A 17,160-nucleotide genomic window follows, 5' to 3' on the forward strand; every position below is an offset into this window, starting at 1 on the left:
GCACACAGCCTTGAGGGAGCAGCTAAATAGCTAAATTCTTCCAGGGAACAGAGAGAGAGCTCAGGCTGCAGCTCTCCTGGACCTGCTTTGTTCAGAAATACAGCAGAGCCCTACAGGCTCTGAGCTCAGCTCTGTGTGGAGGATGAGGTGTGATGCCTCCTGCACCTCCCCTCTCGTTTCTCAGTCAAAAAGGGCAGTCTGCCAAGCAGAGAGCCTTCCTGCTCCAGTAAGGATAAGGAGAAAACAACAAAATCAGACTAGATGTGCAAAGGGATTTCAGACTGACCACAGCCCTAAGCCACATCAGAATTTGCTGTCTACTCTGTGTCTGTGAAAGAAATCTCTGGTCCTTAAATTTGCCACCATACTGCTGCCAGCTGTCATTTGTTTTCACCTGTTCCAAATATCTGAGTCACTGAAGAGATTCAGCATAGGCTGCTCACAGCAGCAGCAGCACTGTCAAACCTGGTAGTCTATCACACTAATAATGCTCCCAGAGCAGCTCCTGACTTGCTATTTCTGTATCAAATCTGATTTATACTCAGTGTGAGACTAAAACAGAAAAAAAAACCAACCAAAAAAACCCACACATTGGCCACAGACAATGCAACATAACCCAGAAGGGGAAAACCCCAGGTGCTGAACATATTAAGCACTGATGAAGTGCTCTTGTAACTCTTTGGTGTTTCATTTTTATTGAAGGGATGGTTTGTGTGCTGCACACTGGCTGTATAATGCACGTGCCACATGGCATGCTCTACAAGGGGAGGATGTGGAGTTTATGCTAGAAAGTCCTCTTGGGCAACTGAAAAATAAATCAAAATGATCCCATCCATAGCTGAATTTTTAATCAGCTGCAATTTAGCACAAACCCATTTATTCCCAAGAATCCAGAGATGATGCAAAGGCCTGGGGCTTGCTGCTCTAGCTGCTCTGAACAGAAGTAATTTTATTACAGGGTAGAAAAGCCTTAGCAAATTCAATTACTGCTGAAGTTCTTTCACTTGCTATGCAGGTTATGGGTGAATTACCATTGGAAAGGAGAACAAATGCAGTGATGTGGCCACTTAGTTACCCAAAGACATTGGGAGCCAGCTCAGCACATGGATACTCCCATTCAACTCCAGAAGATAATGGATGCATGACAACCACCAACACAAAGTGGGGAGGACTAGGAGGGCAAATCAATGCTCATGAAGGAGGCCTCCAGCCAGGATAATCTGCCCTGAAACAGGCACCAAGGCATGACTGTTGTGAGTACAACAGTTGGTGGAGGAGAAGCTCACCAGGAGCTGTCAATGTGCACTTGCAGCCCAGAAAGCCAACCAGAGCCTGGGCTGCATCAAGAGAAGTGTGGCCAGCAGGGCAAGGGAGGGGATTCTCCCCCTCTGCTCAGCTCTGGTGAGACCCCACCTGGAGTACTGTGTCCAGTTCTGGAGCCTCTGTTACAAGAGGGATCTGGACATGCTGGAAGGTGTCCAGAGAAGGGCCACCAGGATGATCAGAGGGCTGGAGCTCCTCTCCTATGAGGACAGACTGAAAGAGTTGGGGCTGTTCAGTCTGGAGAAAAGAAGGCTCCAAGGTGACCTTCTTGTGGCCTTCCAGTATCTGAAGGGGGCTACAAGAAAGCTGGGGAGGGACTTTTTAGGATATCAGGGATACACAGGACTGGGGGGAATGGAATAAAGCTGGAAGTGGGGAGATTCAGGCTGGATGTGAGGAAGAAGTTCTTCACCATGAGGGTGGTGAGAGCCTGGAATGGGTTGTCCAGGGAGGTGGTTGAGGCCCCATCCCTGGAGGTGTTTAAGGCCAGGCTGGATGAGGCTCTGGCCAGCCTGCTGTAGTGTGAGGTGTCCCTGCCCATGGCAGGGGGGTTGGAACTAGATGATCCTTGTGGTCCCATCCAACCCTGACTGATTCTATGATTCTATGATTCTAATAACTGGGTAAGAAAAAAGACCACTGAAATTCCACCTGAGGCTGTCAAAATGAAAAACACCTCTCAGGACTGTGCTGCACTTTGGAGGCACTAACACTGTGGAGGAGCACTGAGGAGCACCATGTGAGTCTGAGGAGTGCAGTAACAGAAATGGGATGCAATTCAACATTACTAAATGCATAAGCATGCACTTGGGGACTAATAACAGTCAAACTACAGCAACAGAAATGAGATGAAACTTCACATTACTAATTGAAGGATCACACAATTTAAAGCTATTTTTGCTATGAACTGGAAGATCTTGAGCTGGCAACTGAGAAAAAGGCAGCCTCGTGTGTATCTCTCAGGTGCTTTAGGATGCCAGCAGGATGCACTACTCAAAAGAGAAGAATGCTGCATCATTTCCTGTCTTGATTGGCAATATTTTCATTACATATCACTCCAATCTCTTCTGGACCAAGAGTGTACAGTGCCAGTGACCCACATTTTGAAAAGTTAAGTGAAAAACACAAACAACTACAGAGAAAAGGCACAGGGATAAAGAAGAGAATGCACTGTGAGAATGGAGACAAGGCAGGAAAAGCCACATTGGATCTTCAATGAAAGATAGTCCAGGAATACACTGGCAGAAATTCCCAGAACCTAATGAGGACTGGAAGTTAGAAATGTGGTTAAAGGTGGGAGAGCTGTGAGGTTTTGGAAGAGCTAGAAATAGGGAAAACATCTCACTAAAGTGGAACTTGGTGACAAGGCACTCAAAGACCCAGGAGATCCTCTTGGTCCCATATATTCCTGCACTGCAGTGCTTGCTTCCCTGCAGAAGCAGTGGCTGGAAGCCATCGCTGCTGACAGCACTGACACGAGTTCATGTGTTTGCAGCTCTGTGCTGGCAAAGCACATCCCTGAGGGCTTAGACCTCTTCAAATGTCCCAGAACTTGCAGCAAGCTTTTCATTCAAGCTAAGTAAGCAGCTGAAAGGCATCTCATTTCACCTGCACCTTCTTAAAGATACAACCTGTATGTGAAGGCTGAATTCAATTATGTTTGGAGCTGCCCACAGAAAAGTTAATCTCTGTGGAAGAAAACAAGGGGAAAAAAAAAAAAAATCACTTTCATGAAGCAATTTACCCACGCTGTGCTCTCCCTCTTTTCAGACAAAAATGAAATAGCAACATTTTGAGTCCTGCAGCACACTCAAGTACATTAAATCCTGTTAGCAACAAGAGGGGAGCTCTTCCTTTTCTTCCCAAACTGCAGCTCAGCAGGAAATCAACAAGAAATTCAGATCCGTGTGCTGCTGTCTGCACACCACTGCCCAGACTTGCTGCAAACCACCTCCCAGCGTTCAGAATCCCTGGACAAATGTGATTTATGCTTGTGGGATGCAACCACAAAAGGGCAGGACAGCTCATGGTCTGATGCAGGCCAAGCAGGCGCTGCCACATTGCAAACAGCCTCTTCAGCTGCTGCGAGTGCCAAGGTCAACCAACCCAGCTCATGACAATGTCTGGATGAGCTCCACTGTCTGCTCTGGGAGGTTTTCAAAGGTAAATAATCCCATGTGCAATCCTGACTTACAGTAGGTAAATGTTTTGCTCTGTTGTTCAAAGCAGCCTGCCAAAACTTGTTTCCCAGAAAAAGAGCCTCCAAACAGGACCTCAGCACCAACCCTAGCACCCTGCAGACCTCTGTATCTGAACGGAGCCGACACCTCTCGACACGCTGCTGCTTGCAGCTCACTACTCAAGTATAAAAGCTGTGGCTGGTGTTTTGTGCAAGGACAAATGCTTTGTGTTTACCTTCCTAAAACCAGGCCACTTTTCTGCCAGTTTATCCAATTGAAACCTCTTGGTCCCAGGTGCTGTAATCCCAGATCACTGACATGTTCTCCGTCTCTCTGTGCCAAAGCAACTGAGAAGGGTTTCATGTGGAAAAAGAGGAGCGAGCTGATTTCTTGCTATGGAAAGCTTCTCAGGATGAGACTGAACAGATTACCCCACTGAAAGCCAGCCTGCTTTGGTACCAGCAAAGAGATCCCAAGCCAGATTTTTACCTGCCTTGCAGACAGTTCCCTGAGACAGATACACACCTGCTGGTGGCCAAGCCTTGATGTAGCCAGTGCAGTGGACAACAGCATACTGTGCTTCACCTTCTTTCACTGGGCCAAGGCCATTCCTGAAGGAAGAGACACAGAAAGGTCACATTGACTGACAGGCAGAACAGCTTTATGTTTTTAAATGCCTCCTGATGATTTGCTGATACTTGTAAGTCAGAATTACCAGATGTCAACTGAGAGCTCTGTACAACTCTGTCAGCCCCACTAAAAAGCTGTTCAAGCCTTCCTTCTTTTCCATAACTCACTTCTTGGGAGTGCTCTTTTAGACTGTGTGCTAATGCAGATGCTTGTTCAGGTAGCACTCCTTGAGACCGAGCAGTAAACACAGCAGAAAATAGGAATCTTTCTGGCAGCTGCCTGTTGCAGTAAATTAAACAAGAGTACCTGTATCTTTTTCTCATGGTGGTTATCCTGTTCAGAGGTAAATGATCCAGAGGAGCATTTCCACACCTAAAAGTAAATCAGCATTTGAAAGAATTAATGTAAACACCCAAGATGAAATGCAATTCATTAAGCAAACAATGATGATATTTGGTTTTGACAGCAAGTCACAAATTCCTGTTTTCTTAGACTTCCAGCTTCCTCAGACTGAGCTTCTGGGGACATTGCAAAGATCTTCTTCAGTTTATACAGAAAAATAGAAGAGACTACAAGAAGATTCCCTCCTGACTATTTGAAACAGACATTCCAAGAGTGGCTAGAGAACAGATACACTTAAAAATGGTACAAAACAAGGGTGAAAACTAGAGAATAATGTAAGTCAGGACCCCCAAATACCCACAGAAAACAATCTGTGTTCCAGCAGCTTCCTTGGATAGAGCATTTTATCTGCCATAAACCAATGTTAGCAGATAGTAAGCTGTTGGTTACAGACTGTTTACACTGTCAAGTGTCTGTTGCACACTTGGTGGTATATATTTTGTGGTATTTCTAACCAGGCCCAACTCTATAATTTGTACCATCCTTTTGAAGCTAAGCAAATAGTTTGAAGGGTAAAGTCAGTTCATTCTTCATGGAAAAAAAAGAAGGAACAATAACAATGAAAGAAGCAATCACAAGGAAAGTTCACACTATTTGAGACTCATTCTTCCCACAAGGTTTTTTTTTTTTATTATTATTATCCAATTTTTTTCCTCTCTCTCTCTCTCTTTTTTTTTTTTTCCCAATACCAGTGACTGCCAAGGAGAAGGAACAAACAATTGAAATAAGATTTAGAGACTACAAAAACAATGGGGCTATGGCATGCACACAATTACTTTCATGCACTGGAGTTTACAGAACCAGGGTGCTAGGAAATAACTGCAATGTGAGATGTTGTTTGAAAAGCTGAGGGACAGCTGTAAACAGGACACTGGGCCTGGTTGTCTTTGCACAAGAAAGTCCTCCTCATGTGCCCACTGTGTGCAGCTTGCAGGAGGAGAAAGCCATGCTCCAAGTGTCTGTATTTCTTTCCCCCAGTTAAGGAGGCAAAAGGAACTACAGCTCTGAAGTCTAACCCTGCAGGTAAGATTACAGAAACCTCTCACAAAGGCACCTCAGAGCCACACACTCAGCTTCCTCCCAGGACTGGAAGGAAATCCACCCACATAACCCAAGTTCTGCTGAAATGTGCCAGCTCTTGTGCTGTGTGTTTCATTTCATAATAGGTTTTGCATTATCTGTTTTCAACACTTCTGTTGGGTATAGGCTGCAGATGCAATGATGTACTTTCCCCAGTAACCACAGAGAGAAAACTGCAACAGCAACAGGCATTTCAGCCTGTTAGCACAACAACAGAAGTGCCTACAAGCCCCAGGCAGAAGCACTGAGCAGGCAGAGCTCTTTAAAGCAGCCCAAGCCATGCAGGAGAAGTTGGAAAATTGCAAAATAAAACCCCTCTAACAATTACTCATTTATCTAGCATCAACCAGCTGACATCTGGTTAATTCATACCAGGCTTAGGTTAATTCCTACATAGCTGGCAGGTTTACAGCTGAATTCCTGTTTGTCTTCAAGATTCTTTTAGTATTATGGGTTTGCTGAAAAAATACACAAAGTTGGACTTTCATTACATTTGTGAAAGCTTTGTTCCCTAAGTACCAATCTGAGCAACTTGACTGAAGAGACAATGGCTTTACATTCCAGGGGTGAAGCTGTCATGAAGTTCTCTGGGGAAAGAATTCTGCACCCCACACTGACAAAAATAACTGCAACACACCAATGAGGAGCACAGCAGAGGAGAGGCTGCAGTTTCCCTTCAGTTCCAAAAGCAAGTATTCAGGAAATGCTCAATGAGAGGGCATCACCACAGCTGCTTTTTTGGTTGGTTGGTTTGTTTGTTTTTGGTAAGCAAGGTCAAATTAGTGCAAGAAAAAATGTCTTAAATCTCATCTGAGAACATATTGGAAGCATCAGAAGAATACCAGGTGAATGCATACCTCATCCTGCAAATGAAGGAGCGCCTTGATCCCATGCACATCCTCATGGAGGACTGCTGACCCTCTTTCTTTACTGTTCCAGTCTTCAGGTCCAGGATTCGTCCTAGAAAAGCCAAGGAGAGCAACTGATGTTCAGTACAGGCATTCAATTCACTTGTTGGACACAGAGCTCACAGCTAAATGCCACTAGCCCAATTAGGGGGGGAAAAAAATACAAACAAAATCGATCCTGGTCCCACATCAGTTCCATGCTGGCTTAACCAATGACTACAGGGAACCTGACTGAGTCACAACAGTGAGGGCTCTTTTCTCAGTTGGCCCAAGACCAGCTTCCAAGGCAGGATCAAATGCCTGGAGGCAGAGAAGACAATGACAGCAAGTGTAGCTTTTTTGCTCACTGCACTCTCCCAGAACTGTGGATAAAGGAACATTACAGTACCACAGTCTCACAGTATATCAGAGGTTGGAAGGGACCTCAAGAGATCATCAGCTCCAACCCCCCTGCCAGAGCAGCATCACTTAGGGGAGTCTGCACAGGAATGCATCCAGCTGGGGTTTGAAAGTCTCCAGAGAAGGAGACTCCACAACCCCCCTGGGCAGCCTGTTCCAGGGCTCTGTCATCCTCACTGGAAAGAAGTTTCTCCTCATGCTGAGGTGAAATCTATGTTCAAGCCTGAACCCATTGTTTCTTGTCTTATCACTGTGAACCACCCAAAAGAGCCTGGCTCCCTCCTCCTGACACCTACCCCTCAGATATTTATGCACATTGATGAGATCCCCTCTCAGTCTTCCCTTCTCCAGACTAAACAGCCCCAGGGCTCTCAGTCTCTCTTCATAGGGGAGATGCTCATGTCCCCTAAGCATCCTCGTGGCTCTCCATTGGATTCTCTACAGTACCATCTCCTGACAGCTTCTCCCCTTTCCCTATGCCCTCATCTCTCCCCAGAACACCACCTCACAGGTTCAGGGCTGCAGCAGTGATGAGCAATCCATAACACCAAGCTTTTCTCCTTGATTATGAGATATGGGATATGTCACTGCAGCACCTGTGCTGGAGCCCTTTCAGAGTCGATAAAAACTGACATCTCAGCATATTTTTAGAGTTCATTTTCAGCCAGATGAGTGAGATGATCTGACCCCCCACAACAGGACTCTATACACAGTCCATGGCTGGACCCTGCTGATCAGCATAAGCTGACTACAAACCTCAGAACGTGACCCCCCCTGACACAGCACTGAAAAGGGATGCCTGCAGCCAAGTCCCCTCAAGAGAGGACAAGATGGAGAGAAGGGTATGGATCTTTATTAAAAAAAAAAAAACAGTAAGTAGCAGGGCAGTAACAGATTTTGTCTCTCCTGAGACCAAACAGAAGGCAGTGATGAGCACAGATTGAGATCAGTGATGGCAGGGCCCAGTTTATCACTGTTTATCACCAAAGAACTAAAAGGATGGAGTTTTGCATCAGCTCAGCTCAGCTGCTAACAGCTGACTATAAAACCTTGCACACCAGAAACACAGACTGGAAATGACTGATTGGCCCAGGTCCATAATGCTGCAGGGCTGGATACAGCCACAGCAGTGACAGTGGGCAAGAGAAATGCAGGGGAACAGCTGCCAGACAATTAAATGACAGCTACCAGTGCTGATGCCATAAGGAGCCTGCAGTTTAAGGCAGGTACAGGATCTTCCACTAACTAAAAACAGACAAGCCTAAGCCTTTACCATTGACACAAGCACCCAAGTGTACAGTGCTCTGACTCTGCTTCAACACATTTCCTCAAAAGTCTCTGTCCAAAAATTAAGTTCTGAAATATTGCTGCTGCCAAACATTAATTATTTTTGCCTACCTCCATCCAGGAATGGGAATAAAATCACTAGGGAACAATTTAAAGAGTAGTATTTTACATAAGGAACTAGGGAGTGGTATTTTATCCTTAAGGGATACTAAAGAAAAGTACTTCTAGAGGAAAGCCATCCCTGCTGACAGGTCAGCCTGTGTCATCTGATGTGTCTCCAAGGTACACCTCAGAAGTCATCAAGCCTGGGAGCAGTTCCTAAAGATGCTTCCATTTGCAGCACTGGGCTGAATGTTAGCCCAGGTGTATGACTGAGGTGTGAGGTGGGAAAATGACAGCACCAGGTTTCCTATCTCAGTCACCCTGCCCCTATGATGCAGGCTGGATCTGATGCTCAGGCTCTTCCCTTCCCTGCATCAGGGAGCCTGTCTGTCCATCTGTCTCCTTGGCTGTACTGAAAGCCACAGTCCATTTGCCCATCCCTTCAATTAACCAAGCAACTTAGAGACATAAAATACCATTAGGCAGGAGGCAAACTGACTCCTACTCCAAGGCAATAGACAGTGAAGCAAATAAAGACAGAGTCTATGTGGAGAACCCCATGGTACAGAAGCCAAATAAAACCATTAAAAAGTTTTTCCTCCTCTGTGGACACAACCACCTCGTCACACAAACAAAAGAAGAGTTTCTGTGCACTTTTTTTCCATTCAGATGCAAATTCTTCAAGTGACACTAATCATCAAAGCCCAGTGACAATAAAATGCAACTCAAAGAGCTAATAGCAATGCCTCAGTTTTTCTCATCAGCTATAAAAACAAGAATACTTCACAAGTAGGTGGCAGCTGAGCCCAGAATTGCTGACACATCCTCCTTTGGCAAGTCCTGAGCTCCCGACAACAAAAGTCATCGATTTTAAATTTAGCTCTTCGTTTGGCAGTGTCACAGAAATATGTCCCAGATAACAAACACTGGTCTAAATATTGCCCTGCCTTACAAAATCACTGCAGGGGGGACGTGGAGGTCTGAGTCAGAGGAATGTTTGCTACCCAGAGATTACAACAAAGCTCTCTCAGCAGCTTCTTCCAACAGCTCCTTGTGAGTGCCTTAACCTTGGAGAGCTCTAACAACATCCTGCAGGCTTTGATAAAGAACCAGCAGTTTGGGACTCATTTTTGCATGAGTTTATGGTCAAATTATATTAAAAAGAGGGAAAAATCACAATTGAATAGACGAAGGACAAAGCTTTCAGTTCAGCTCAAAGAAGCCTGTCAGTGCCTTCCCTGGGACAAGAGGGACACAGCACAGCAGGACTCCTACCTCAGAGCTTTCCAATTCATCATATTGGTGCTGCCAGGTGTGGAGAGTGTGTCTGGGAGAGGGAACTGGGAAACAACCCACTCTGAGATCTGTATGCAACCAAAGTGGCCAAGCCAGCACAGGTGTGTGCCAGCATTGAGCTCTGGAGATGGCAACAGTGCAGTGCTCCAAGGGTCTGCCCACAGGCTCACACAGACACCAATGCAGCTCTGTTTGGAGAGCTCTCCTGCCTAAGGATGGCAGCCTGGATACAACACTACCTCCTTTTAGTTTTGTGCTAACTGCTTGAAAGAAATCATCATAACATCTTCATTTCTAGACTTAGACTGACGGCATGAAGTTTTTACCAGGTAATTCTAAATGAGCACAGAGAGATGGAAAATGGTGAAGTCAGGACCAGCTGGAGCTGCACTTTGGAACCTGTTGTGACTTCTCATTCTTGGGACAAGCTGTCACAACACCAATGTCACCTGGTCTCAAGACAGAACTCAGAGCTGTTTTTCCCCGGGCACCTTGCCATTCCACATCTGACTCTGAGAAGGGGATGGACCCACACTGCTCCACTTCTGCCAACATGGAATTGCAAAATCATCTTCTCCTTACTTTAATATCGCCTACAGTTGGCTGAGGCTCTCATGTGATGGACCTTGGCAGGCCCCACATTGCAGTCAAGCAAACTGGCAGAAACTGCAACTGTGTCATGCAGACAGCTCTGTCTCAGAACCAATGTGCACATCTCCTTCTGTTCCTGCATGTTTTACACCTGGTCATCAGTGCCCATTCAGGTTTCTCCAAAGGAAACACAGACGGAGCACATTTGATTTAAAAGCTGGCAATTATATTCTTACAAATCAGAAATATTCTAGGATGTCCTGACAGCTTCTGCTAACTGAAGAGTGCACATGTGCATTTTTTAATTCCTTCCTCTGGTTTCCTCAGAAGAACAGTTTTAACAACCACCAGCTGCACCCCTTGGGAGCTTCCCCACGAATTGCTAATTGCACAGCGTTCATTTTGCTGTTAAATTTCTCCCCTCCCCAGCTCCAGACACAGCTCTCAGCAAGGGCAGGATGCTTGGCTCCACCACAGCACTGCTGCCTGACGCTGCTGGCTTATGAGCATTTACAGCAGCTGCACAGCTCTAAAACCAGAGTTTGCTCTGCTGCAAAGGAGAAAGAAAAGAACTGAGCACACTGCTCATTAAACCCAGCACATGAACCACTCCAGCTGGTCTGGGTACCATCAATCATCTGCTGAAATCTACCCACTACAGTCCCCATTCAGTACTGCTTAAACCTGGAAGAGCTGTCCTATGAGCAGGGGACCACAGAGGTGAGCACAATGTGCAAGAGTTTCATTATTTGGGTAAAATAAGAGCAGCCATAAGAAGCTTTTCCCACTAAAAAGATCAGTTGGCAAGCAATTCAAGTGCTGAGGACACATTCCAGAAACATTCCTTTCCTATTATGCTGCAGTGTTCTCAAAGATGCCCTAAAATCCTTCTCAGAATGACCAAGGGGACAAATGTTCACACTGGCACCAACACGACCCTGTGTGTGCAAACAGTGATCAGACTATGCATGAACCTTCCCCTTCTGCATCTCCACAGTTGCTACTGGGACTGTTCAAATGCCTTTTCTGTGCTTGCAAGGTTTGAGATGAACCTAAGCCAAGGACTGGTCTGGGCCTACTGAAGTTCATGGGGTTTCAAATCTGTGAGTTTGGCTCAAATCCATCTTTACACAATAGCAGCAGCCTGTTAGAAAATTTGCTCCTCCATGTTCAAGCACTGTATGCTGAGGTTTATAGCCTGGTAGTCAAACACAGTCTGTTCTTTGTTACTTTTCTCAGTTCTTCCTTTTTTTTTTTTTTTTTTGGTTGACTCAAACTTCCAGAAGTTCAACACCTAAATCTACCACAAATGTCTTCTCTGCTGGACTTCCAGTTCCTAGGTATCCTACAATGTGCAATCAGAAAGAAGGGTTACATGAGGGCATTCCTCTGCAAAAATTTCAGTGCAGCTTGAAAATGCCAGTCTGTAAAAACAATCACCTGGTATTTACAGCCAGTTTGCAGCATGGCAATACCTCTCTGCTGCACCAAAAGGCTATCTGTTTACAAAAAACAGAAGAGATTTGTCCTGGCCTCACACACAGAGACCCACTGCTGGCAAAGTCTGTGTCACAGTTTTCCATTTCCCTCTAACTTATCAGTAGCTGGACTGATGTCTTGCATAGAATCTTGAGCCTGATAAGGAAACATTCTGAATTAATATATGGAGTCTCACCTTGCCCTCAGTATCTGCAGCAACCCAGCAAGCTTCATGCTGGAGCTGATAGTGTCTTGTCTTACAAAGAACAAGTTAGGTATTTCCTAATCCTTCTCAGCCACATCTTTCCTTCCAGGCAAAACAAAATAAACCATAAACTAAGTTTGGTTTGGACAAGATAACAAAAGACAACTTTGTGCTCATCAAAAATACTCCACAGGCTACTCAGGGAAGACAAACAGGACACAGGCATACTCCTTATGAAAACTAAACTCAGCTTTATCTTACTATTGAAAAGGGAAAGGCAAGACAGGGATGCAGGAAAACAAGAGGAAATAATTAAAAATAAAAACAGAGGGATTGTCAAGGTACTTGATGCTTCTGGACACAGCTTCAAATGCAAGCTGACCCTCCAACTGGTGGGTCAGAGAACACAGTATTTCTATGGTGATGTTCTTTATTAGCATATTACATGTTTTAGAAAGCAGTGGCAGACATCAACTTAGAGATGAATGCTCTCAACTAGAGCTATGAGCTGCCAGCTGATCACACAAAAGTGCAACACTGCAAATTAATTTCTTACCATCTATAGAGGCAGCACAGAAAAGCCTTTATCAGTCATGAGCAGAGCATCAAAAGCCACCTTGAGGGTATGAGAGATGTGCATGAACACAGCAACGGTGGTTGGACACTGACTCCACAACAGTTTGTCCAGATACAAGCTACAGGTGACTGGAATAAACAATGAAGCTCCACGAAACAAAGTGGAGCTCTTGTCTTAATTTTTCATTCATCCAGCTTTACACCAGCTTAGGTACTCAGCTGGTGCAGCTCCTACAGAAAACAATTGAAAGACTGTGAATACAGAAACAAAATGCCTTCAATAAGAAGATTAAACAGCCTACATCTGATCAATTTATATCACATTACTCGTGATAGGTGCATGCCAAAGTAATTATTCTGCATTAATTTAGCAATTAAAAGAAAATAAAAACCCTTTTAAGTTTATATCTTTATAATTGTAAGGGATAAAATTGCATCTCATGTGTAATGCAGCTCAGCAAGAGCTTTAAGCTCTATTAAGTTTAATAAATACACATCTACCCCCTGGATCCCAATATTAAAAAAAATAAAAGACAGATGATCTAAGAACACATTAAGAATCAGAACCGAAATGCAAACACAGTATTTGAAGGCTCTCCTTCCAGGAACTCGTGTTTAAAGAACCCAGAAGCAGCTCGTAATGCAATACACACATTAGAAATAAATACACACTGCAAAGCAGCTCATAAAACAATACACACATGAGAAATAACTCAATCCTGGTCACACAGCTCTTCTCTCAGCATTCTGGGTTTATTACCGTGTCAGTGTGAGCTGAAATTCCGCCCCCCCCCAACAATGACCAGGCTAGCTCACTCTGGAAGCAAATGAAGGCTGTATTTACAAGCAAAATCTACAATCTATGATGAAATGCAATGAATATGTACAAATATACAAAATTCACAACAAATATATATATATACACAATCAACAGAAAAGCACAACCAATCTCCCTTTGCTTCCCCCCAAAGGGGACCCTTCCCAAAGGCGCCTCTCTCCCAGGGGCTTCCCCTGAGACTCCCCTGGCAGAAAGCAGAGTTAGTTAAAGCAGAAAGTTGTTAACTTAGCTGCCAAGGTCAGTGTGTGTTATCTTCAGCCAGAAGAGAAGAAGAAACAGCAGCCAGACAGCCCAGCAACTGCCCCCACTGCAGAATGCAGAGTGCCCACTTCATTTTGAGTAATAGTTCTTAAACATTTCTATCTATCCAATGGAAGTGTTCAGAACAATCACTATTTTGCTTTCTTACACCCAATAGTGACTTCTTTACACTCTTTCACTTTCTCTGCTTGAACTGTGCAAAGAAAAAAATTAAAGAGACAGTTTCAAACCATCACAATTACTGACGTAAAGGCACAGACACATCCATCACCTGCACACTGAGAGCGCACAGCCCCTGCCCCTGGAAGCCCAGCTCTCTGCCATACTACCATCAGGGCATCTACCCCAGGCTTGGCTGCTAACTTTTCGAGCCCACGGAGAGGCCACGAAGAATGCACAGCTCTAGAAAGGAAGAGCCTGATGAGGTTGTTTTTACAGAACAAATCTGCTAAGAACTCGTGATGCTTAACTCACTCAGCACCCCCCCTCCCTGCTCACAAACAAGCCCAGCGTGCAGGCAGTGGCACTCCCCAGGCGGCTGCGACGCGGCAGCACCACCCGGGCCGGCTGCCAGGCCCCTGGCTGATGGGGAGCAGATGGGCTCGGAGCAGCAGCAGGCTTCTGCCTTGCAGGCTTGGGATCCGTGCAAAAGGAAGTGTCATGGCTGCATTGTTAGCAGGGTCCAGGCAGTCTGAATTCACACAGGGGAAGGGTCTGTTCTCCAGATGGCCTCCCCTGTGGGTGCAGGAGCCCCGGGGTTCTGCCCGCAAGGTGTCATCCCTTACCCTTATGGACCATGACCACAACTCCAGTGCCTGGCTTATGGGAAGCTCAGGACATGCTGGGGGAGAGGGGCAGACAGGTTCCTGATCATGTGGAGATTGCTGAGGCAATCTAAATCCTTCCTGATATTAAAATGGCAATCCTGTCAAATCTTTCACGCAGCAGGTCAGCAGACCTTTGAGGGCGGCAGTCCTGTTAGGTTAGGGTTAGGACAAGGTCTCCCCATGCACACTTCCCAACTTTGCTTCCCAGCTGCCGCGACTGTACAGAGGATGGGCCCCATCCATGGGATACCACAAGGCTACAGAGCAAACCAACATTTTACATCTCTGTCCTCTGCCATATAGGATTTTATGCCCTGGCCCAGCTTCTCCAGAAGATCAAAGCCAGTGGGACACCAATATCCCTTAGGAATACAGTACAGCTGTGAAATCAGTCAGTCTCATGCAGCCTTGCACAAAATCAGGGACCACACAGGACTCCCCAGCTGTCATTACACTGCACACAGAGCAACCAAGAAGCTGTGGGATGGCAGGGATAAGACACAGCAACTCTTGCTCCACAGCTGGCAGTGCCTGCACCCAACCATTCTGAGACTGCTTTGCTCTCACCAGCTGGACCTTTGCTGCTCTCCTGCTTCTTATACTGAGCAGCAGGCAGCAGCACCAAACCCTTGCCCCATTGCACACCCCAAAGCACTCTTGATACCCTGAGAAACAAATACATCCCTGTACCAAATACAACTGGCTCCAAGCATGCCCTTATTGGCAGAGATTAAAGCAGCTTTCTGAGGAGGCCCACACCTTTAAAGAGGAGGACACTGAAGGCCAAAGGAATGATTCGTCCTGCTTGCTGGCAGCCAGCAGCAGAGGTGCAGCTAGGAACAGAATCCAAGCCCATATAAGCGAGATGAGTTCTCAACACACTGCAGCTGTAGATAAACAGCCTCAGTAATTTAATCCAAGTGATTCTCAGAAAGACCATCAGAATCTGATGACAACAATCTGCTTAGGGGGCATGACCAGCTGTGGGAGTGAGCCCAGAAGGGGTCACAAAGATGATCCAAGGGCTGGAACACCTCTGCTATGAGGACAGGCTGAGGGAGCTGGGCTTGTTCAGCCTGGAGAAGAAAAGATTCCAGGGGCACCTTAGAGCTGCCTTCCAGTACTTGAAGGGATTCTACAGGAAGGCTGCAGAGGGATTTTTCATGAGGGTGTCTAGAGAGAGGAAAAGAGGGAATGGTTTGAAGCTGAGGGAGAGGAGGGTTAGACTGGAGCTGAGGAAGAAGTTCTTCAGCAGGAGGGTGGTGAGACTCTGGATTAGGCTGCCCAGGGAGGTTGTGGCTGCCTCCTGCCTGGGAGTGTTGGAGGCCAGGTTGGATGAGGTCTTGAGCAGCTGAGTCTAGTTGAGAGGTGTCCCTCCCCATGGTGGAGAGGTTGGAGCAGGTGATCTCTGAGCTCCCTTCCAACCTGAGCCATTCCAGGATTCTTTGAAATAAGAAATGAACACGATAATGCTTCACAAGAAACCTAACTGCTGGGTGACGGATTTATCTTTCTTTATATCCTGTGATAACTTCTTGACGTATCAGTACAGAACTCAACACAAATTAGCCTAAATAGGGAAGAGAAATGCCACTTGAATCCAATCCTCCACTGTCATGATGCTCCTTAGAACCAGCACATGCTCTCCAGTGCTCATTTTTCCCTCCACACTCATGAAAAATAATTCCTGAACTACCTATCCTGTAAGGAGGGCAAATGTTCTACTCACAAATATAAACCATCAAAGCTCACTCTCTTCACTGGCCCAGCTCCTCAGGGGGACTATTTGAATCTCTCTAAATATGTTAAGGTTTACATCATCTAATTGCAAAAAGGCGTTGTATGAGCATTAGAGTCAAGTTATGACATCCTTACAATAGAATGAGAAGTTGATCCAATCAACAGCAAAGCAAAAAAGACATTAAAAAGAAGGAATGCATCTGAAATGTGGCTATTTTTAAACATCTGTCTGTCCCCTTCCTACCAACTGCAGACACTGACCCATAAAGGGAGAATTCAAAACTTTCTCACCCCCTCCTGTTGAAAAAAACAAGGAACCCCTCACATTACACAGCTGTTTGCTTAAGACAACTTGTTCTCATAAAAGCTCAAGAGGCCAAAGAGCCTCTGCTGTGCTTGACTTCGTGTTTGACTAACCAGGCTGCATCATGCAATTCTCCACAGCGCTGGGCAAATATGCATCATTTTAATTCAATTACAAAGGAAACAGCGTGGGCTTTTGAGCCTTGCTTTTGAGTCAATTTTAAGGGACTATCTGAAGGGATAGTGTTACAGATCACATGCAAGTCTCTCTGCTGATGGGCCTGGAAAAAAATGGACATAAAACCCCAGGCGAGTAATTCAAAGCACATGTGGAAAGTTAAGTTATAACACAACAAGAATCAAAAGCATTTTAGGGACCAAATGCATTCTGAACTCCAACAATGGTTACCTTCTGCATGGGAAACATCCATCATACTAAATAAAATAGTTTATAGAAGTCCATGCAGAGGTGTAAGCTCTCCCTAGACACAAATACAACAGCATCTATCTCCACTTCCTCTTCCCTCTCTTTTTTTCCTGTCCTTGCACTGTCCATTCAATCCCTGGCAGCAGCAGCTTCACCTTGCTGGAAGTCTGTGCAAGCTGTGACAGTCACATTCAGATCTCCACTCAGTCACTCAGACTCAATCACTAAATAAATATCGCCAAGTTCAGGGTTCAGTGAGCTGGACAGCTGGGGTAGCACTTCTGTTAAAATTATCAAATGTATTGA

General features: G+C 45.4%; 1 protein-coding gene across 1 annotated transcript in view; it reads right to left on the reverse strand.

Moving 5' to 3' along the window:
* ARNT2 (aryl hydrocarbon receptor nuclear translocator 2) overlaps window positions 1–17,160 on the reverse strand; it is a 76,724-nt gene that overhangs the window by 34,114 nt on the left and 25,450 nt on the right. Inside the window, exons 5-7 of the mRNA XM_054387784.1 lie at window positions 6,473–6,575; window positions 4,440–4,505; window positions 4,029–4,114 (exon numbers count right to left, since the gene is read on the reverse strand). Coding sequence (XP_054243759.1) covers window positions 4,029–4,114; window positions 4,440–4,505; window positions 6,473–6,575 — 255 coding nt within the window. The remainder of the gene's footprint in view (window positions 1–4,028; window positions 4,115–4,439; window positions 4,506–6,472; window positions 6,576–17,160) is intronic.

This window comes from Indicator indicator, chromosome 16, assembly GCF_027791375.1.
Source record: "Indicator indicator isolate 239-I01 chromosome 16, UM_Iind_1.1, whole genome shotgun sequence".
NCBI lineage: Eukaryota > Metazoa > Chordata > Aves > Piciformes > Indicatoridae > Indicator > Indicator indicator.